The sequence below is a fragment of the Aulonocara stuartgranti genome, assembly GCF_965226115.1.
Source record: "Aulonocara stuartgranti genome assembly, chromosome: 16".
NCBI classification, from domain to species: Eukaryota; Metazoa; Chordata; class Actinopteri; order Cichliformes; family Cichlidae; genus Aulonocara; species Aulonocara stuartgranti.
Genome location: NC_138952.1, coordinates 3,001,707 through 3,023,886, shown reverse-complemented (window position 1 = coordinate 3,023,886; position 22,180 = coordinate 3,001,707). Strand labels below are relative to the sequence as shown.

The 22,180-nt window shown below is 39.6% G+C and overlaps 1 protein-coding gene across 3 annotated transcripts in view; it reads left to right on the top strand.

Annotated features, from left to right (window-relative positions):
* LOC309690773 (polycystin-1-like protein 2) overlaps positions 1–22,180 on the top strand; it is a 51,201-nt gene that overhangs the window by 23,345 nt on the left and 5,676 nt on the right. For 2 of the 3 annotated variants that reach the window (XM_082508108.1, XM_082508106.1), the window contains 29 exons: positions 111–301; positions 1,820–2,036; positions 2,665–2,807; positions 2,952–4,305; positions 5,087–5,232; positions 5,333–5,494; positions 6,101–6,238; positions 6,500–6,631; positions 6,809–6,933; positions 7,984–8,104; positions 8,227–8,358; positions 9,006–9,119; positions 9,663–9,777; positions 9,873–10,063; positions 10,147–10,377; positions 10,842–10,943; positions 13,130–13,308; positions 13,632–13,778; positions 14,524–14,723; positions 14,816–15,027; positions 15,218–15,404; positions 16,478–16,718; positions 18,465–18,705; positions 18,877–18,973; positions 19,065–19,187; positions 19,370–19,555; positions 20,643–20,973; positions 21,108–21,241; positions 21,448–21,575. In XM_082508108.1, the coding sequence (XP_082364234.1) occupies positions 111–301; positions 1,820–2,036; positions 2,665–2,807; positions 2,952–4,305; positions 5,087–5,232; positions 5,333–5,494; positions 6,101–6,238; positions 6,500–6,631; positions 6,809–6,933; positions 7,984–8,104; positions 8,227–8,358; positions 9,006–9,119; positions 9,663–9,777; positions 9,873–10,063; positions 10,147–10,377; positions 10,842–10,943; positions 13,130–13,308; positions 13,632–13,778; positions 14,524–14,723; positions 14,816–15,027; positions 15,218–15,404; positions 16,478–16,718; positions 18,465–18,705; positions 18,877–18,973; positions 19,065–19,187; positions 19,370–19,555; positions 20,643–20,973; positions 21,108–21,241; positions 21,448–21,575 (6,020 nt within the window). Of the gene's footprint in view, positions 1–110; positions 302–1,819; positions 2,037–2,664; positions 2,808–2,951; positions 4,306–5,086; positions 5,233–5,332; positions 5,495–6,100; positions 6,239–6,499; positions 6,632–6,808; positions 6,934–7,983; positions 8,105–8,226; positions 8,359–9,005; positions 9,120–9,662; positions 9,778–9,872; positions 10,064–10,146; positions 10,378–10,841; positions 10,944–13,129; positions 13,309–13,631; positions 13,779–14,523; positions 14,724–14,815; positions 15,028–15,217; positions 15,405–16,477; positions 16,719–18,464; positions 18,706–18,876; positions 18,974–19,064; positions 19,188–19,369; positions 19,556–20,642; positions 20,974–21,107; positions 21,242–21,447; positions 21,576–22,180 lie in introns of those variants that run through there. The other variant, XM_082508107.1, reaches the window with a different exon arrangement.

Sequence of the window (22,180 nt, the reverse complement as noted above, 5' to 3'; positions counted from 1 at the left end):
TATCTCTACATAACAGCATCGGCTTTAGTTTGAGCATATATTTGTTTTTTTCCCGAAATCATGTTTGACTTTTACTGTCACTTAAGTTTTATTTGTTTTCTATTCTTTAGGTACGAATGTGACCTACAGAATCAAAGCTGATGAAAAGCCGTTGTCCGGTTTATCTGTGGTCAGAGGAACTGAACCCCAGAACGTCACAGTAACATCAGAAATAGTGACGCAGCTCGGGTCTGGCTGCCACCATCTGACACTTTATGCGTCTAACACGGTCACATTCCTTGAAGTGTCCAAAGACCTGCAGGTACAGTAAATCAAACTAATAGTCTTCTTTTAGTACAACAGTAACAAAAATAATGATGTATCATCCCCAGGTTTCTGTTGAGCATGGTGTTCATATGAATAAAGAATTTGAGTACTGATTGAAAAATTAGACTGTTTAAAATTGTTAATTAAATTTAACCTTTAATTATAAAACTTCTTTAAGATAATTAGGGAAATATAACTGGGAAGACGAGAACATCTCTCTCAATTTAATTCACAATTATTTCTTTTTTTTTTTTTCATACCAACTATGAATTTAAAAGTCTGCACTTTCATCCTGCTGTCCCCATTAAGGTAATCAGTCATTTTAAGTCAAGGAACATAGTGTGAAAATGTGCCTTTGATCTAAGTTTAATCAAAATTAAACCACAAGGTCTGATGTCACTCAGCTGCCAGCTAACCTCCGTAAACAGGAAGCTCAGCTCACCTGCTCTTCTTTGCATGGCACAAAAACTCTGGAAATATATTGGAAGTTTTTGTTACGGCCGAGAGGGCCAGGCGGTGAGTGTGGACTGAAATGCAGACACAGAGGGAGGCAAAACTGGAGTGAATACAGTGCTTTATTTACAGTGCGTAGTTTAATTACAGAGCAGGAAATAATGTAGGCTATGGACTGTGAAGGCTAAGAGGCCAGACTATGGAACATGGAGCTCAGACTGTGCGCTATGACTAAATGGTAAATGGCCTGTATTTGTACAGCGCTTTACTAGTCCCTAAGGACCCCAAAGCGCTTTACACGTCCAGTCATCCACCCATTCACACCCTAGACTAGATGCTAGATTTTGTGACCAGATCCTGGGGAGGGAAAAGGGGCAGCGGCCTGGGTGGAGGTACACAGAGTCACTATAACGAGAAGAGACAGGCAGTCAGTGGCAGTCTAGTGAATGTCAGTCGGTGGATTCAACTATGATGGTTATGGCTTACACATAGCAGGTGAAAGTGGCATGCTAGAGGTCCAAGGAGGGTCTGGAATACACTTGTAGCAACAGGCCTGGCAGGGAGGTGGGCAGGCGAAGTGCCACGATTGAGGGGGTTACAACCAGATATCAGGAAACCAGCATCCAGACAGAGATAGGTGCAGTTCAGTTTGAGAAGCGTAACGCCCAGGCAGGTAGTGCGTTAGCTGTAGATCTGGCAGAGGTCTGTTGTGAGCGCTGGTCTTATATGCTGGTGACTTGATTGGAATCAGGTGTGAAGGCTGATTGGAGTCTCCGCCTGAACGTGGAGCCCAGCAGAGTGGAAAAACCCCGCACTCACCCAGACCATGACAGTTTTATTCTTCTCATAGACAGTCACAATTTAATATGTCAAGATTTTTCTTTATCAGACAATTTCTTACTGAATTAAAATGCTTTGTAGAGTATTTTTAATGTATCTTTAATGTATTTTCATAGTAAACACTAATTGCCAGATTAATGTGTTATCAGATTAACGTGTTATCTGCTTCTGTTATCTGATTAATGTGTTCCTCTGCTTTGTAATTCTGCTTATCCCACAGGTGTGTGTTCTGGAGAAAATAGTTGGACTTCAGGCCTCTGTGTTGACAGCGGGCGATGAATGTTTAGATTCCCCATTTATTATTTTTGATGTTTCCCTTGTACGAGGAGAGCCTGTGATGCTCTTGTTTTCTCTTTCTGGAAACAATGGCTTGTTCACTGAAACCAGACAAATGAATACCAGAAAGGAAATGTTTGAAACTGAAAACCCAATTCAAGGTGAGCTTTAAAATGTAAATGGTAAATGGACTGCTTCTTATGTAGTGCATTTTACCCCTCAGCCATAAAAGGCTAATTGAAGGTATTGTTGTCGTTCTGCCAGGTGGGCGGGCATCATGAATACCAAAGATTGTGAATGTGATAACTCAAGAACAAAGCAACATAGGATGTTCAAATTAGTGTATCTATTAAAAGTCTCAGACAAGTTTAAATCTTGGTGACCTCAACCTCAAGGTCAAAGATCAAGTTCTCCAAAAATCTTGTGAATGATAATCTAAGAATAAGGCGATATAGTATTTTGAAATTGATAACACAGGTATTCCATAGTGTTAATGCATCTCATTTTCTACTCTGCCTAGGCACTCTAAGTGCTTTACACAACTTACTTACAACTTACAACTTATGTTCATACACATTCACTCACATTGATGGATGCATTGGGTTGGTATCATGCAGACTGGAGCTGCCAGGGATCAAACCACCAACCTTCTAATTAGGACTGTAGATGACCTGCTCTACCTCCTGAGCTACAGCCACCCGAATTTGATGTCAGTCAAAATGTCTGAAACATGAATATTTACAGATTCTACTGCTGATTCATTGATTTTTTCTGTGTGTTTTTCTACAGGTTCTATAGAAGCAAAACTCAGAGTTTGGAACATCTTCTCCTCTCTTGAAGTGGTGCTGAATATATCTGCTTCTTGTGATAAAGATTTAGGCTTTAAACCCAGCGATCAAAATAACATTTTGTTTGGAATGAACAACAGACGGGTAATTACAGAAGTCCATCCAATTTATAGTTGTGTAGTTGTACTTCTAATGTAACTGTACAAAATAATATTTTAAGTAAATATTAACCCTCATCCTCACCTTTGTTCTACCTTACCTGACATTTATAAATGCTTGTGTTTTCAGAGAAAGAAGCATGTTAGAGTTGGCAGAGCTCTACTGACACTCACAGCTAACCGTTCAGCTACAATAACTCAAAGAGATGGAGGGGAAGGAGACTGCGGAAACGACGACTGTGGAAAAGGCAACTGCAAAAAAGAGGGAGGAGACTGTGGCAAATGCGACTGTGGAAAAGGCGACTGCAAAAAAGAGGGAGGAGACTGTGGCAAATGCGACTGTGGAAAAGGCGACTGCAAAAAAGGGGGAGGAGACTGTTGCAAAGGCGACTGTGGAAAAGGCAACTGCAAAAAAGAGGGAGGAGACTGTGGCAAATGCGACTGTGGAAAAGGCGACTGCAAAAAAGAGGGAGGAGACTGTGGCAAATGCGACTGTGGAAAAGGCGACTGCAAAAAAGAGGGAGGAGACTGTGGCAAATGCGACTGTGGAAAAGGCGACTGCAAAAAAGAGGGAGGAGACTGTGGCAAATGCGACTGTGGAAAAGGCGACTGCAAAAAAGAGGGAGGAGACTGTGGCAAATGCGACTGTGGAAAAGGCGACTGCAAAAAAGGGGGAGGAGACTGTTGCAAAGGCGACTGTGGAAAAGGCGACTGCAAAAAAGGGGGAGGAGACTGTTGCAAAGGCGACTGTGGAAAAGGCAACTGCAAAAAAGGGGGAGGAGACTGTTGCAAAGGCGACTGTGGAAAAGGCGACTGCAAAAAAGAGGGAGGAGACTGTTGCAAAGGCGACTGCGGAAAAGGCGACTGCAAAAAAGGGGGAGGAGACTGTTGCAAAGGCGACTGTGGAAAAGGCGACTGCAAAAAAGGGGGAGGAGACTGTTGCAAAGGCGACTGTGGAAAAGGGGGAGAAGACTGTTGCAAAGGCGACTGTGGAAAAGGCGACTGCGAAAAAGGGGGAGGAGACTGTTGCAAAGGCGACTGCGGAAAAGGCGACTGCGAAAAAGGGGGAGGAGACTGTTGCAAAGGCGACTGTGGAAAAGGGGGAGAAGACTGTTGCAAAGGTGACTGTGGAAAAGGGGGAGGAGACTGTTGCAAAGGCGACTGCGGAAAAGGCGACTGCAAAAAAGGGGGAGGAGACTGTTGCAAAGGCGACTGTGGAAAAGGGGGAGAAGACTGTTGCAAAGGCGACTGTGGAAAAGGCGACTGCGAAAAAGGGGGAGGAGACTGTTGCAAAGGCGACTGCGGAAAAGGCGACTGCGAAAAAGGGGGAGGGGGAGGACCTGATTGCGGAACGGATGGAGATGGCTCCAGTGGCTTGTCATGTAGCATATCTCCACAGAGTGGAACAATCCTTGATGCTTTTGATATAACTTGCAATACTGAAAATCCCTGCTCTAACTGTCAGTATTGTTTCAGCACTCAGAGTAAGTACTTCTGGATCAGCAAAATCTTTTAAGACACTGATGTAACTAAGTTTAACAGTGGCATTTATTTTCCACGTTGTTTTAACATGTGGGGCGATTTGTCCCAGCGGTAAGTTGTGTTTCTAAAGATCCATAGAAACACGGGGGTGGCACTGTAGAACAATCCAAAGTGACTGATCCCAGGGATGAGTTAGATCCTGAAATATATGTACATATTATAGAAAGAAGCATTCCTTTCAAGGCCTCACTGTAAAGTCACTCTAAGTAAAAACTGGCACAACTCACCCCACTTTCCGCTACTGATCAAACGGCGTTGCCCAATCTGCAAACGACGTGGCCAATAGGAGGCTTCTGCAGCTACAGCCTAAAAACACACGCATTTACTACCAAGTAAAACAATTAACATACGGCACAAAATAACATACCAGAAATCGATGGAAGGCTTCCGGAGAAATAATCCACAGGTGATCTCCACAAAAACATGAGTAGCACCACTCAACCAAAGTGTAGCCCATTCAGACTGAGGCAGTAGTGACATGACTCCTACCTGTAACAGCTAGGGAAGTCAGGTGACAGAGGGCTCAAATGCGTACAGCGACAGGTGAGCAAGTGAGGGATGCAGCTACTATTATCGTAGCACCATATAATGTGATTGGCTAGTAGTGTGATTAATAATCCAATACTGAAATATTCATAATATTCATTTAGCTACAAACACAATGGAGTATATTTCACTAGAAATCTAATAATGATAGAAACTCTCTTGTTTGAACCTTATCAGGTAAGACTCTGCGATGCAGTCAGAGCAATGAAGTAAAATTCATCTTCCTTCCTCTCGGAGACAGCAATTCTAACTACAAACTGAATATACTGGCAACTGCAACGGGTGAAGGCCAAACAGTACTCAGCACCACTATAACTGCACAGGTATGCCACAAATAGGATGCATGTACTGACGAGAAAAGATCCAGAGTACGGAAATGCTCTGATTTTGTAGTACTGTGAGAAAATATTTTCTTCTCATCAGGTTATGGATTCAACTTTGAGCTTAAGCTCAATAGAGAACATCTTGGATCAGCTAAAGGCAGAAGGCCAGCTGTCACCAGAAGTCGCTGGACAACTCTTCAGTTCTGTGGCCAATGAACTTAACGACCAATCTGATCCTGCAGGACAAGCAGATAGGCAAAAGGTAGCAAATCTCATCCTGTTTAAGGATAGGACCAGTGAAGAGCCTTGTGCTGCCAGCAGGGCTAAGCAAGCTTTTAACTTTTAAGGCCTTTACACACCGGATGGGTTAAAATTTTTTCAGGCTCACGTATTGTTAATGCAGCTGTTAACATCAACCGTGTAATTTTGCAAAAAGAGTCTGGACAGCTCCACTGACATCCTAAAATATGTACAAAAACAGTCATAATGCAGTTATGAATCAAACCACCAAATTTTCTCTGTTGCTTCTTTGTTGTGAGATTTGGATGAACCCAGAATCTCCATTTCTTCCTTTTGTTGTTGTGTATTCAGATTGCAGTAAGTGTGTACAGGCCTTTAATAGGGCATGCTTTAGGAGCCGCCCAACAGTTGATTCATTCAAAGGAAGTTTCTGTGTGTAATTTTACATCTTTTTGACAGCTTCTCAAGAAAACACAGGTCTCATTTCCAAACTTAATCAGACAGGGTGGATGGAAAGGAAAAACCATCTCTGTGAATCAGGAAATGTTTGAATCTGAATGAACAACATTGTTACTGTAAAATTCTAATATGTCACTTTTTTATGCATTTATTTTGTTGGTGTCTGAAGCTTCGACAGAAGATGCTGGACATATTGATTGCTATAGTAAATGAAAATCTCAACAAAACTCTACAAGACGTTCAGGTGTTAGCCACAGCACTTGCTTCTCTCGTCAAGAAAGGGACTGAACTCAATACATCAGCACAGGTACTGTAGAGAAGTTCAAAAAAGGAGGAATCCATCAGTAAGGACTGTAGACATCTCTCTGCAATGCGTACCGATGTATTTTGCTTTCACTGTAGCTCCCTTCTTAATGGGAAGTAAATGTTTGGTGGACAGGGCTTTTTTAAAATTAAAGGTGGGACATGAGGACCACATTTTAAAGCTTTTGACAATTCAAAAATGTTAATATCTTCATAATTTCTCCCAAATACATGTCTGTGACTGTGAGTTAATTTCCACCTTCAGGAAAGGGCCGCATCATTGTTCGCAACCCTGAGTTCATTTCTCCTCCACATGGATCTAAATGCAACTGAAGTCTTTGCCACAGCCAACATTATTGTGGAGGGCATAAGCAACATGCTCGACTATTGTCCCAGTGTGAGTCTTATGAGGCCGATACTGATTGTGTTTATTTCTCTGGGGAATCGTGGTAGCTTTTAATGTTAGATATGCAAATCAATATCACTTCCCAGCAATATCTGCTGTCTCTTCAAAAAAAACCTTTTTGTATTTAAAATCAGTTTTATTTCTTATTCTAAATGTTGTGTGTTGCAGAAAATCACCTCAGATGGCCTTCTTGGGGCCCTGTACAATATACAGAGTGCGATGTTGGTCTTTATGGAGCTCAATGAGGACTCAAGCATAATTCAGAAAACGCACGTTAAAGTATTTGTCAGAAGGTAAGTTTCACTTCGAATGCAAGACAAAGTTATCAAACAAAAATTAACCACATGTCCCAGAAATTTGAACTGGAAAAATCTCACTGATGCTGGTATACTAAAAAGCTGAAGCCTACAGTCACCTGTCTACGGATGGGTGACAAAATAAAGGAAAACCTGCATAAACCACATGGAAAATTCAGCAAATACAGATGTTTCAAATTCAAATTCAAATTTTATTTGTCACATACACAGTCATACACAGTACGATATGTAGTGAAATGCTTACACAACTGCTCGTGACCTAAAGGAAAATGAAAAAGCTATGAATAAGATAGGAAATAAATATAAAAATTAAAAAGAGCAAATTTAACTAGGAAGGAATAAAATAAAACAAAATAAAATATAAAAATTTAAGTTAAAAATGAAATAACTGTACAACACAAATTAGAATGAAGGGTAAATTTAACTGGGAAAGAATAAGATAAAATATATAAATTAAAGTTGAAAATAGAATAACTGTACAACAAAATACACAATACACAGTATAGAAATATATAAGAATGTATGAAGAAATATAAATATATATATACACAATAACAGCAGCTGTACAAGTATTAAATGGAAATGAAGAAATATAATGTCCATCTTGTACAATCCACATTTGTAAGTGCCACATTCACATTTTCCATAAAACAATGTTGTGTGGCACCTATGAAAGCGCTGAGGAGTGACTATGTCCTAAAAATATCCGTTTACTACAGTAAAGGCAGAATCTGTGACAATCCAGATTGAATCCAGTTTTGTTTTTACAGTGGCTTATTATACTGACAACATTATATAGTAAAAGGATCTCTTACTGAGCCTCTTTGAAGTGACAGTGGTTCACATTTATGTCCCCTCCAGTTGTTAACATAACTACCATAACGTGGTTACAAGTAGCCAAGTCGCAATGAAAACACATTTTACTTTGTATATTAATAGTTTATTGATTCCAGAGCTGTTAAACTTGCAAACTAATATTTAAGAGAAGCACATGTTTAATGTGGATCTCCTGATCTTTTCTTACAGAGTTTTACCAGCAGTCTTGTACACAGGCTCCGTAAATATTACCAACTGTACCTGCATCACATTTTCTCTCCCACAACTACCCACTACCATACTTCCTTCAGACAAACCAGTGGATGTGCGAGTACGTCAATACCCATGTGCCTATGAGTGTTTGTGCTGTGGATATGTACATGTGTGTAAATCAATTTTGCTCAATCATCCTAACGTCTAATGTCTGACCTGATCTTTGAATTACACTTTCAGATGCTGAACTTAGATGTAAACCCATTTTGTTGGAAGGTGGGATGGGACATCAGCAGATTCATAGGTTATTTATCCCTCACAACAAAAGAAGGGTCTGCTATCCCTGTGGAAAACTTAAGTAAGGATATTCAGGTCAGTGTAGCAACATTACAGCATCCACACTTACTGTTTTCAATCTCCTTTTGAGAGGACTTGTTTCTGGGGACTTTTGAGAAATGCATATTAAGAATAGTTTTGTGACAGAAGTGAAGATGGTGAATCTGTTGGCCAGAATTCCTATCAATGGCTAAAACACTGGCTAAAAAAGAATCACAATAAGGTCATGGAGTGGCCTAACCAATCTCCAGAATTTGATAATCTAGGGAGAGAGCTGAAACTGTGAGTCACCAAGAAGAAGCCAAGAAACCTGGAGAGTTTAGAGAGTTTCTGTAAAGGGGACTGGGCTATAATCCCTCCCTAGATGTGAGAGAAGGTGGTGACCACCTACAAGAAACATTTTACTGCTTTCAATTTCTCCACCAAGTGCTAAGTCATATTTTACTTGAGGATTAAATACTTATGCAAATACTTTCACTCAATGACAAAAAAATATATATAATAGAAAAGGGCCTGATGTAATTCTGGGGAGGGATTACTACTTTTAAATAGTAGTACAATTAATAGTAGTAGTAGTACTAATTAATATGTTACTTGCATGTAACTATTTTACAAGTTTAAAATATGTTAAAGTGGCTACATTTTGAAACAGTGGATAACTGCTTTCTAACATCTGACTTCAGATCATGTTTCCACGGCTTGCTGGAGAACAAGTGAACACCACTATTCTCGACTTGGGGAACTTCAGCACAACGGTTATTGATATTCCTTCAGCGAACTCTACCCTGGTTCTAAAGGTTCAGTGACTTGTTCTTTTATGTCGACTCCTGAAATTAGAAGAAGCAAACATGCTTAGTGGACAGTTATATTATGGTTACATTACATACAGAGGCTACATTCTGTTCAGCGTGACTTTTGCTTGTGACCATGCTAACATTGCTAACTGTTAGCAGAAAGTGTAGCTACAAGACAAGGCTAAAGAAAATTTTTACATGGCAGTTTTGCATTAAAAGATCAGCTATTGCAGGTCATCTCCTGGAGACCACGAATATATGTACCAGTTTCTGACACATTTCATCACCTACATCAGAAGAATCTTTATTTGATGTAAATTAATGTCATAGTGATTAACCGCTGACAGATTGTCATGTCAAATATGTAGAGCCACGCTGTTACCCTCCCTAAAACTTCATATCTTTGCTACACTGTAGCACTATGATGACTGCAGCCAATCATAGTTTTACTAATTATATTCTTTATTCTTTCATGAAGGAAATTCATGATTTTATTTTAGATTGCGCATTCATAAGATTTTGTCTTGCATGTCCAACCTTTTAAAGATGATGCCTTCAAAGGTTCCTTTACCCTTCAAAGTCCTCCTTGGTTATAATGACTACCCTACTGAGACAAATTATGTAGCGGCAACAGAGATGCCTCAGCAGGGAGCCACACAAGGTAAGAAATGCCTTTGCTTAATTGTGGTGACAAGATTTTTTCCACTTCTAATGTGACTGAAGTGAGATTTGACTGTGTCTCATGTGCCTGCACAGAGGAGAAATACACATGGCTCCTGCACCCTGAGGATTTAAAGGGCAACACTGGAGTGCATTATCTTGTTGTGAGACCCATAGTGGGCCCAGGTATAAAATCTATAAATGCCAGTTTATCAATTACGCCCATCACAACCTCATGTAAATTTTGGAATAAATCACTACTGGACTGGAGCAAATCTGGATGCAGAGTAAGTGCAACATTTCAATCTGCTACACGTACAGTGAGGCGTTGCTTAAACAATAATGGAAATATAAGCTGTTGTCTTTCAAGGTTGGTGCCAATACCACGCATTTAGAAACCCAGTGCCTCTGCAACCACCTCACCTTCTTTGGGACCTCCTTCTTTGTCACTCCCAACCTTGTCGACCCGTCACGCACTGCTGAGCTATTTGCAACCTTTGCCGATAATCCTGTGGTTGTGTGCTTCGTCGCGGCACTCTTTTTGGCATATCTCTTGGTCCTCGTGTGGGCAAGACGAAAAGATATTCAAGACACAGTCAAGGTATTGCATCTCTCGTGGACTGAAGAACAGATTAAAAATAACAAAAGGCTTGTCTGTTTCCTAGGAGTATTATATATCTTAAAAAAAACACAACAACAACTTATATGTTAGTTGTTCTGAGGTGTTTTCTGTGGAAACAGTTGTGTTTGAGGCTCCAGGGGACGCTTGATGTTGTGAAAACCTGGAGGTGTATGAGTTAGAGAATAAAGAAAATAGCTAGAAAGACTTTGTAGCTCACTTCTCATCTGTTTGATCCTTGAAGCTTAAGGTCATTTCAGCCACTTCTAAAATACACACTTGTATCTCTCTGCATCTTCTATATTCTTACATGAACTCTCTCTTTGGATAGATAGATAGTTTCTAGATAGATAGTTGAACGCTAATATGTGAACAGCTTTTCTGTTTGGGAATAGCGTCTCCATCTCATGTCCATATAATATTTTTGCTTGTTGGCTGAATAACAGGTAAAGGTGACAGAGCTGGAGGACAATGATCCAATGGATGAGTATCGCTACCTGTTGAGTGTCTGCACCGGGCATCGTATAGGAGCCTCCACTTCCTCTCAGGTACATGTGTTCAGTGAAAGTCACACTTATCACAAAGTTACTTTAGACTTGTGGAAACATCATGAGATGCACGTTCTCTGTTTTCAGTCTGCTTATCAGCAGCTCATCTTTTTACAATTTCACCACCAGAGATGGGCAGTAACGTTACTGTAATCCGATTACTTTTTTCAAGTAACGAGAAAAGTAAGGGATTACTATTGCCAAAAAAGTAATTAGATTACTGTTACTTCTCCCATAAGCACCCTGCGTTACTGCGTTACTAAACCGTGATTTTGTTCGTGAGCGTGTCTCACGACAAGGACGTACGAGCGTGCGACGTACGAGCGTGCGACGTACGAGCGTGCGACGTACGAGCGTGCGATGTCCATGTGCAGATCAACAATGAATAATATGGAGTGCAGGAGAGAAGGTACGACCATGCGGCGTTTAAAGCTTGGAAGTACTGGCATTACTTTGAGTTTGATTCTGTAAGTGACAAAAACATTAGCGTTTGCTGTTCACTCTGCGTGGAAGAAAAAACCTCTTTCTACAGCGAAAAATTAAACATTAAATCTGAGCAAGCACCGAGCACACCGCCACGGGAATGTGAAATTCACAGAGAAATCCCCGGATCCTCCCACTGACATGACTGCTGAGGCACCGGGCAAACCTCCACCCGCCCCACTCCTGCTAAATAGATGAAAATAGATTTAAGAGCCACAGGACCCAGTGCCGCTGAGTCTTAGATTTTATTTGAAAGAGTGAGTGCAAACACAAAACATTATTTTATTTTATAAGCTGGAATATGCAGAAAATAGGTTTGAATGTTAAACACATTTCACAGAGAATATTGCATATAATTAAATTTTTGCTTGATGCTTAAAGTTAAAAGATTAAAACCAATAAAACACGTTTTAAAGAGAGACTTTTTCATTTGATTACATTTTACATAATGATGGATTATGCAGAAAAAGAACTGGGCTGAAAGGTCTTTCGCTTTATTATGTATTGAGGTTGTGTCTCATGTTTTTATAAACTAAGTAATAAAGTAACTAATTACTTTTGAAAACAAGTGATCAGTAAAGTAACAGGATTACATCTTGGAGAAGTAATCAGTAATTAGTAACTAATTACTATTTTCAAGTAACTTGATCAACACTGTTCACCACAAACAAGAACTTTTTCATCTGTGTTACCCAAACACACAATACGCCATTCAGCAACTCTTCATGTTTCGCTGGCAGTGAAACACCGTGAAGCACTCAATAACCAAAGACTTCTGGGGTTGCTCCATCAGCTCCATCTTAAGGGCGAGTTCTAAAATAGGCTTGTGAATACTCAGCTTTCGTTAGGTGGTGGGCTTCATACACCTGCTCTTTCTGCCGACACATTAGGCCCCATAATATATGTGTTTTTTTAGCATGTTCTGCTAACACTAAGCTACAGGCAGATTTGCACTTGGGTTTCAGCACATGCTCTGTACTGATCACTTAGGCTGCTCATCTCATCACACGTATTTTCTGTCTGTACTAACTTTTCAGTGATTTTTTTTTCTTTCAGTAACTTTATGTGAAAAAGTACATTGTTTGTGTCTTTTCTTTTCTGTATTCCCAGACTGATGTATGCAATTACATATTAAAGAAAAGGCACATGCACATGCTTTAATATCTATCTCATCAGATAGAATAGAAGAAGAAGAAAGTTAACGAGAGTGGAGCTTAAACATGCATTTTTTAATGTCCAACCGGTGGCAACTCCTCTGGATGGAAAGTAAAGAAACTAATAAAACAGACTGTATAGAAGTATTTTGGTAAATTCTTACTTTTCTACTTGTTGCTAACACTGACCTACGAGCTTGTTAGCATGTTAGCATGTTACGAGCTCATGTTTAATGAAATTCTGTAACCTGTTTCCTAGCAAAATATAAATACATGCACAGCACTGTGTGTATCATATGCACTGCACACAGACTCTCACACTTACACACAGTGGAATCTTAATTGTTATTTTTACAGTGGTTATTCTAACTGTATGAAACAGACAAAAATTGATCAAGTCCGTATTTCTATTACTATTTGAAGTTTTCCCTAATATATTGCCAGAAACAGTTTAAACCAGTACTAAGGCGCTACCATTGCTCTCATATGGAATCAGAATGGTATTGTTTTCAGTTTTATACTTTTCATGCACAAAATTGATTATTTTAGGTGACAGTTACTCTGCTGGGCACAGAAGGACACAGCGAGCCTCACCACTTGACAGATTCAAAGAAACGTGTGTTTGAAAGGGGAGCAGTGGACATGTTCCTGCTAACTACGCCCTTCTCCCTGGGAGACCTGCAGGGCATCAGACTATGGCACAACAATTCAGGAAGCCATTCTGCCTGGTAGGAAAAAAAGAAATGTCACAACCACACAAAAGAAAGGCATCTCGACAATTATGGTATTTTCTGAGTCATTAGAAACATACTGTTTGACCAAGAACACCACAATGATTGGACATTAAGGTGAATACAGTGTGAATCCGGTCCCAATTACACTGATCTTAAAGATAATTATTGTTGCTTTTTTAAGGAAAACATGGTCTTTAAATGCAATTCAGCTGTCATTTTAAGTAATATGTCTTCTACTGACTTTTGTGGGTGTCACGTGGAGCAAAGCAGAGGTCACATGATTGCATCTTGCATTTACATTGTTTGCCTTTTCTCAGGTATGTAGGCAATGTCATGGTGCAGGATTTACAGACAGAGGAGAAATGGCATTTTCTATGTAATTCCTGGCTGTCGGTAGACATTGATGACTGTTCCCTCGATAAAATATTTCCTGCTGCAACAGAGATGGATCTAAAAAGGTTCAGGTAAGCGCAAAGCCTGGTGGTACGTTTGGTAGCAGAATTACACGTACAAGCACTCTGTCTAGAGGCTGAACATGAAACCCAGATTGGGAGTACTGATCAAATGCAAATTCAATCGAATTCATGGTTTGGAGTTCCATTTGGATAATGTTATGTTTGCAGCAGGCAGGGTAAACTATCATTTTTTTTTTAAATGAAATTCACTTTCACAAAGCAGCAGCCAGAATTTACTTTTCAACTCGTTGAAAAATCTACCAGTGCTTGTGGACTTTCACAAGGCTACCAGAAAGAAATTATTAGGCCCAGGTATGATTAAAATGCAAGGTGGAGGGAGAGTGGACACACTGGACAGAGGATGCTGAGCTGCCAAGCAGGAGAAAAAGAAGAAAACAGAGAAGATTCATGGATGATGTGATAGAGGACATACAGTGGGTTGGTGTGACAGAAGAAGCTGGGGATAGGGTGAGATAGAGGCAGATTTCCAAAGACGAAATGAAACCCAGTAAAAGCTGCCACTTTCTTCTCATCCCAGTTGAGTAGCTAAATATTTGGTTTAAGCGCTGATCTGGTGATTTAGTGGGGATTATTCGCTTTTCTTTAGGCTCTAAAACCTCCAAATGCTTCAGATCTACAATAGTGTTTTACAGGAATTAGAAAAAGATTAAAATGTGATGCTAATCCATCACTAATTAGCTGTTTATGAAGGTTTAAAACATTTGATTTTTACAATGTTGCTTTTATCTTTCAGTAATTTGTTCTTCACAAAGACAACAAAGGATTTCAATGACGGACACCTCTGGATTTCGGTGATCAGTCGACCACCGAGCAGCCACTTCACCTGTGTGCAGAGAGTGTCCTGCTGTTTTTCTCTGCTGCTCTGTACCATGTTAACCAGTATCATGTTTTATGGGATCCCAAAAGATCCCTCTGACCAAGTAATGGACCTAGGTACATCAAAAATGTATTGCCATTAAATTTACTTTTAAAAAAGTGTAAAAAAGTCCAAATCTAATTAATCTATTTCCCATTTGTATTTTCAGGAAGTTTTGAGTTTACTTGGCAGCAGTTCATGATTGGAGTTCAGAGCTCCCTCATCATGTTTCCCGTCAATATCCTCATAGTCAGTATTTTCAGATTCACTCGTCCTCGGGAGTTTTCTTGTTGCCAGCGCAAAAAAAAGAAAAAGAACACACAAGATTCTTCTGCCACAACGGACATGACTAACAGAGTGTCTTTAGATGTTATCATTAAGGTAGGTGTTTCCTGTTTTTGTGTTTCTGCATTTAATATTAAGGTGCTGCTAAACTGGCACCCAAGCCTTATGACAAACCTTTTTGTACGTGTTACAAATACTGATGGTTTTGTGGGTTTAGAAGAATTTCTCTAATGTGCATACACTTCATTTGGTATCAAAATTCGGTATTGAATGTGCTTCCCCTTAGGACATCACAAGAATTGCCCACTCGCTCTCTAAGACGATGAAAAGCAACGTCGCATGCAAGGAGATTAAGTTTGTACCTGGACAAGAAAATGATGTCAATGCTATACTTTCTGTGTTGAAAGACTTAATCACACAGAATAACACAGCTAGTGAAAATATCGAGACAGAAACACAGCCTCAGCTATCAGGTGAGTTCTCGTGTTAATAATTGATCATGATCAACTAAAAGTGCTGCAACACTGCCCCAAACCCCCATCTTATTTAAGTTTGCGCGACCTGCCCGTTAAGAACATATTCTTGGGTACTTCTATATCAGTTTCAACATTATACTGTTCAGAAAAACAAAACTAAAGTTGAAGCACGGACATCGTGACACACTGGAGGAGATCAAGTGGCCACTGAAGTGCAAGTAGCTTTCTAAAAACAAGAGCAAAGTTGCAGGGAGCCAAATCTGGCGCCTGCTGATGAATGATTGTGCTGCTGAGGCCAAAATCACCTGCCTCTTCAACTGTGGTGCGTCTCACTGAGTATCAGCACACACCACACTGAAGCGGTGTACAGCAAATCTTCTGGGTTTCATGGCTCTTTAGGATGTTACCTTAGACTGTCTGAGCCTAGAAAATGAATTTATGGTGAATGCTGCATCTTCCTCGAGCGATGCTTTGCCATTGGGGTGAGGTCTACTGAGAAGTACTTTGGTTTGAAGCCGGGGTCAGTTGGACACAAATTTTTTACATGTTAACTCTGCACCACATACGAGTGCGTAGAATAGGATTCATGTCTTCGAGTGCCTCTGGATACAAACCAGAGGGGAGATCAGCTAACTCGACCTTTGGACTTTTCACAAGTGTAGTCAGACAACTTTATGATCACAGCTCTCGCATTAAGGGTCAAATTAGTACTTACATATCAGAAGGTCTCACAAACAGTTTGGTGTCAGTTCTTTTGCTTTTAAATAACATGCAAAGCAAATTTAAGTGGCGTGCTACAAATTTGATGGACGTTGTTTTTAATCAGCTGTTAATTCAAAGAGGCATAAAAGATGAAAATTTGCCTGAAAGGACGGACACTGCAGAGTTCTGAAATCATTCAGAAGATACTTGCTTATATGACAAAGTGGTTGTTTGAAACAAATAAAGACAGAATTTGAAAACGCTGCCAACAATCACATTTCTGCAAACAAAGCAATTTTTGCTTTCTGAACACATCATATCATGTGCTTCCTTGAGATTTCCAAGTAATAACATATGTACATTTTCAGATAGCAGCGCTTATCCAGCATCGGCAGAGGGGGTGATTCAAAAGAACAGAAACAAAAGCCAGTATCTGTACAGACAACTGTGTCGCATCGACAGTGAGTTGAGTCAGCTGGGTCCCTCAGGCTTCCCGAATCCACACAGCTACAAACAGGCGCTGCAGCAAGTCCAGAGCACGAAGGAGTTGCTTGAAGATCAACTCGTTGCATCCAACAGAGGCGTTCCAGATGAACCCACCAACAAAACGTATGAAAGTCACTCTGTAAGAGGACCGCGCTGGTGCAGTTAGATGTCACATCCATCTAGAACATTTTATTTTATCTTGGAGGAATTAACTGCAGTTATAGCTGCTGTATGTCTTTGTTTTAATTATTATAGTCACTGCAACGCTTTTAATTGATAAAATTAAAACTCAACACAAAGACGGGGGTTGTTGAGGCACTCTGAGGATAAAATCATATAACAAATTTGTTCTCGCAACAATTCAGCAAGCAAAACACACCAACGTGTATCGACTCAAAGTCTTCCTCAGGGACTGACACATGCACAGCCTAGATTAAATACCCTGGCGCGCACTCAACCAGCACCTGTGTGCAAAGTATTTTAAAAAGACAGACGTCCCTACATATCAAAGCAATAACAAAACCTCAGCAATGTTCTGTAAGAATTATCAAAGAAACTACAAAAGCAATATGAGAAAAAGGACCAACAAACACCATTTTTAAACTCACAGTAAATCAAAATAGAGCACAATTCAATCATTAAAATACGTTGAGCTAGAGCACAAAATTTCACTAGTCAAAATATGCATGAGCCTGCACAGTAAGCTATTAAAAAGCTTCAAAAATAAACAATAAAATCTATGAGAGTTTCAAGATTGTGACTTTAAATTTTAAATCATCAAAATGGGTGTTCTATGAGTGAAATAACTGAAGTCGAATTGCTGATCTGCAGAGGTAGAAAAAGTGCCAAAGTACAAGTACAGGTTCTTAAAAAAATACTAGTAAAGTATTAAGTACACTCCAGAAAAAGCTGACTCAACTTCTTTACTCAAGTAAAAGATGAAAAAAAAAAAAAAGGCTCTGAAATGTACTCAAAGTGAGAAAGTAAAAAGTAGCTCTTTGAAGCACATTTATATCAAGTATTTTTATGCAAAGCTAAATGAACTTTGTGCTATTACTCGATCAGTTTCAGATGATGGATCTATGTGTCATCAGCTCAAATTCAAATTCATCTCTGCTACATTTCATGTAACCTAACTCTGAGCATGAACCTCTTCTTCCTGTTCTGTTTTCCTCTTTTCCCTTTATGCTCGCTCCTGCAGCCAGGAATTGTGCAATGCTCCAGCCCACTTTAACCCCTGACTATAGCGTGATGAATGATGCAAAAAATATGAGTTATCAAAAGCTTTTGCTTCTTTGATCTCTTTGTATGTGTAAAGCCCCAGTGATAGATACAACAGTAGGATTACTTTTCTGTTACTGTTTCCACCTTTTAGCCTCAGATCACTCAGATGTTTGAAGGCAGCTGTGAAATAAAAACTTCCCTCAGTTGTCTTAAACCTAAAGTAATGAGCCTGGTTTGAAAATGTGAGGAGTGAAAAGTATAAATATTTGGGTAAAAATGTAGAGAGTAAAAGTTAACAGCTGAACATAAATACTCAAGTACTTGACTAACAAAATAGTTGTACTTCCTACCTCTGCATTATTGAGCATATTCAATTCAATTTTTCAGTTCAGTTTTATTTATATAGAAGGAAATCACAAAAGCAGTCACCTCACGGTGCTTTATATGGTAAAGGCCCTAAAGTAGTATAATATGGAGAGCAGTACTGATTTAAACATGTATACACGATGTTAGGATAATGGCCTATTACTTTGCAAAAACATTTTTACTCGTTGCTCTGTAAAGTTACATGTTAATGCTATTGAAATTCATATTGGTGAAAGGAAATGTAATTTTACTTGCTGTTCTGTCGCTCCGTGTTTACAGGGCCAGTCCGTCAGACAGCACTGATGGCGATGGCGGTGAGAAAGAAAGGACGTGCTGTCACGGAGGTCTACCCTGGTGGTTTATTTTTTTTGGCTGGCTGCTGGTGATCGCAACCAGTGTCGTATCAGGCTTTTTCACAATGCTGTATGGCTTGAAATTTGGAAAACCGCGCTCCATAAGTTGGTTGGTATCCATGGTTATTTCCTTCTTTCAGAGTGTCCTCCTTATTCAGCCGCTGAAGGTGAGAAGAACATTTGTCTGTTATATACATACCCTTAAGATTTCCTGCACAGTTAAAATTTCAGTTACACAATTTTCTTATAATTTAACGTTTCTAATATAGATAATTTTTTGTAAATTTAAATATTTACTCGAAATAAACCACTGCATTTATTCATGCCTCTCAAAACAGGTGCTTTGTTTTGCAATCTTCTTTGCTCTTGTGATTAAAAAAGTCGACGAGGAAGATTTTCAAAATGTTCAATTTGAAAGAAACCACAGAAATATCGGTAAAATATCAAGAAAAACTCTAGAAAGCATACTTTCTTCCTCTTTTGTTTAAATACTGAACATTTCTTTGGCAACAAACTTCATCCACAGGTGAACAAATGTTTGTGCGCTATGGCAGTGTTTATGAGCCGCCGCCTCTGGCAGACGTAGAAAAAATGAGGAGGAACAGGATGCTGGAACAGAAAGCCTTTGCTCTAATCAAGGAGATACTGAGTAAGTAGACACACAAAGAACTGCGAATTAACCTGATTAAAACAAATTGAAGGAAATCTTCATCAACGACAGAAACTGCAGAAAAAATATAATAATTTTGACTACAACTTATCTTCCAGGGATGTTGTAAGTCTGACCTGAAATTAATGCTGGGTTTGACTTAATCCCCCTGTATGTTTCAGTCTACATGGGGTTCCTGTGGATGCTGCTGCTGGTGGCACATGGCCAGAGAGATCCAAATGCTTTTTACCTAAACACACACATTAAACAAAGCTTCTGTGGAAACGCCCCAGCCACCATGGCAATTCAAGATGTATTCAACTGGGCCAAGACATCTCTACTCAGTAACCTCTTTGGACAATATCCAGGTAAATATTTGTTACAAAAAGGACAGTCAAACAGGACAGGGCTTCGCTTTTATCTCTGTTGTAGACGTTGCCAGTTACTGGCCACCTCCTCTAATCTGCAGGCTCAGTAGACTGTTATCAAAGGACTATGGGAGAAATGGTTTTGCAAAGAGCAACAAAAGTCCATACAAGGATGTTATCAGAGTGGAAGTGGAAAGCATTTGATGACTTTCAACAAGGAGTCATGATTTCTGACCTAAAGCTGTTTATTCTGCTTCACTGTGTAGTTGTGTTCTTACTTTTAAGGGTTAGTGTTGAACCTTTTTTAGAACGTTCCAATAGCAGAACATCTTGAAGGGATATAACCATATCTACACGAACAGGTGAATTCGTTCGAGGTTCGATTCGATGGTTTGTTTTGTTATTTCATAAAAGTTTTAGAAGACTTTTTTGTTTATTAAAGCAGAACACATGAACAGATTAATCCAGCTTTATGTCAAAGCAACTGTTTTGTGTCAAGTGTCATTTCATTAATATCTGTGTATTATTTTAAATATTGTGCCTTAAGTCTTCACTGAGATTGCAGTGATATCAAATCTGAACTTTGGTGCAGGAAGTACAGATTATTATTATCTATTATTCTATATTTCCTGCCTCTTTTTTACATGTGCCCTTTTATCCCTCAGCCGTTAAAGGTTGGTGGAGTACTGCTGTCACCCTGCCAGGTGGTCGGGCAGGCAGCGTGGACACCCGACTTTGTAAACACGATAACTTGAGAACAAGATAAGCTAGGACTTTCAAATAGGTGCATCAACTAAAAGGATTACACACATTCAGATCTTGAGGTGAAGGTCAGAGGTCTAGTTTTTTTTTGTAATCTTGTCAACACAAGACACATGACAGTTTTCCCAGCGTATGTTAGAGTGCTTTGACTTGAACCTTTTAGCTAAATCTATAAATATATACATGCTACACAAAGGTTTCTCATCCTGAACTGCAATGATCTTTGCAGCTGGGCAGGTGCGTGTAGGTACGACCTAAAAAGACCGTAGCCTACTCAAATGAAAAATAAATGACAATAAGAGTGAAATGTAAAATACTGTTCCAGGATTCATCACTGATGGAAACTCGAAGCTTCTGGGAAATGCACGTCTTCGTCAACTGAGAGTGAAGAAGAACTCGTGTGAGATTGCAGGCCCCATGCTAAAGATGGTGCCAGGCTGTAGCACTCCATATTCATGGGAAGCGGAGGACATGGGCTCCTACGGACCTGGCTGGAACACGTCTGTTGGAAATAACATCTCTGCAAGCATTTCCAGTCCCTGGACGTACCAGACACACTCTCAACTCAGAGCTTACCCCGTCTGGGGAGAATTGGCGCTCTACAGAGGGGGAGGCTTTTCAGTGGAGCTCGGCCCAGATTTACAAACTGCAACCAGGTCTCTACCTTAAGAAAAATCGAAAGAATACCCAAGATGCTGTGTTGTCTGAGAGTTAATAGTCTTCTTGGTTGGTTTTAAAATGAACATATGGAATATATTAACAACATTAATTCTTTAATATTTATCCACAGCACCCTCGACTATCTGTTCAACAATATGTGGTTCGATGTTTACACGCGGGCCATCTTTGTTGAGTTCACTGTTTATAATGCAAATGTGAATCTCCTCTGCATTGTCACGCTTTTGCTGGAGTCCCCTGCTGTAGGTAAGGAGAACTGTAATGCATCTAAAGCTTTGTTAAAGAAGACTCTATAGAATGGATAACACATCAGACTTTATTACTTTTCATATGTAACTCCAATCTACATTTATTCCCTTTTTACACCTTCATACTGAGAACTCCGACAGCCTATGATTGAGATCACATTAAGCTGTACGCATGTAAGTGAAGTCTTCTCTCTGACTTTGCAGGAGCCTTTCAGTTAAACAGTGAAATGCAGAGTGTTCATCTCTACCTGCCAGGTGACGGCCTCCACATCTGCATTATGACCGCTGAGATCATTTATATGCTTTTCATCCTCTATTACATGTTCAATCAGGTAAATACAAACATTATTAATACATAATGGAATCTAGTTCCAAATATTGTTTTCTATGTATCCAGTTAAATAGACTAACTTCATTTAGCCAATGAGGTTTAAACAAACTTAGAATGGCATCATCATCACTTTTTGGTTTCCTGACCATTATTTTCCTGAGAGTGAGCAGTTACTGTTTGTTACTGTGATCGGCAAGAATTAGTCTAACGTGGATTAACTACGAGTGTCGTGAGGCTGAACAGTCAATGAAGCCACTCTGCATGTTTCTATTAATCATTTTTTATTAAGTCGTTACTGCCTGTTAATCCAGAAGCAATTAGCAGCTAAATCAGAGCATGTCAAATGCTGTGCAGCTCTACTGTACTGTAATTACGAGGAAATTACAAAGTTGATGCTGATATAATAGCATTAATCTTATTTGTCATTCGTAATAATCCTTTTGCTTTTTAGTGCATCACTGAGTCACATGTTAATCACGTCGTTTCACTTCATTCAGGCTCATTGTGATCGTGGGTGTCGACCATTAACTGTAATTTCTGAGCCAATAAGCTCCTATTGTGTGCCCTTTGTTGCAGTCCCTTAAGATTATTATGGTGACATAAGCA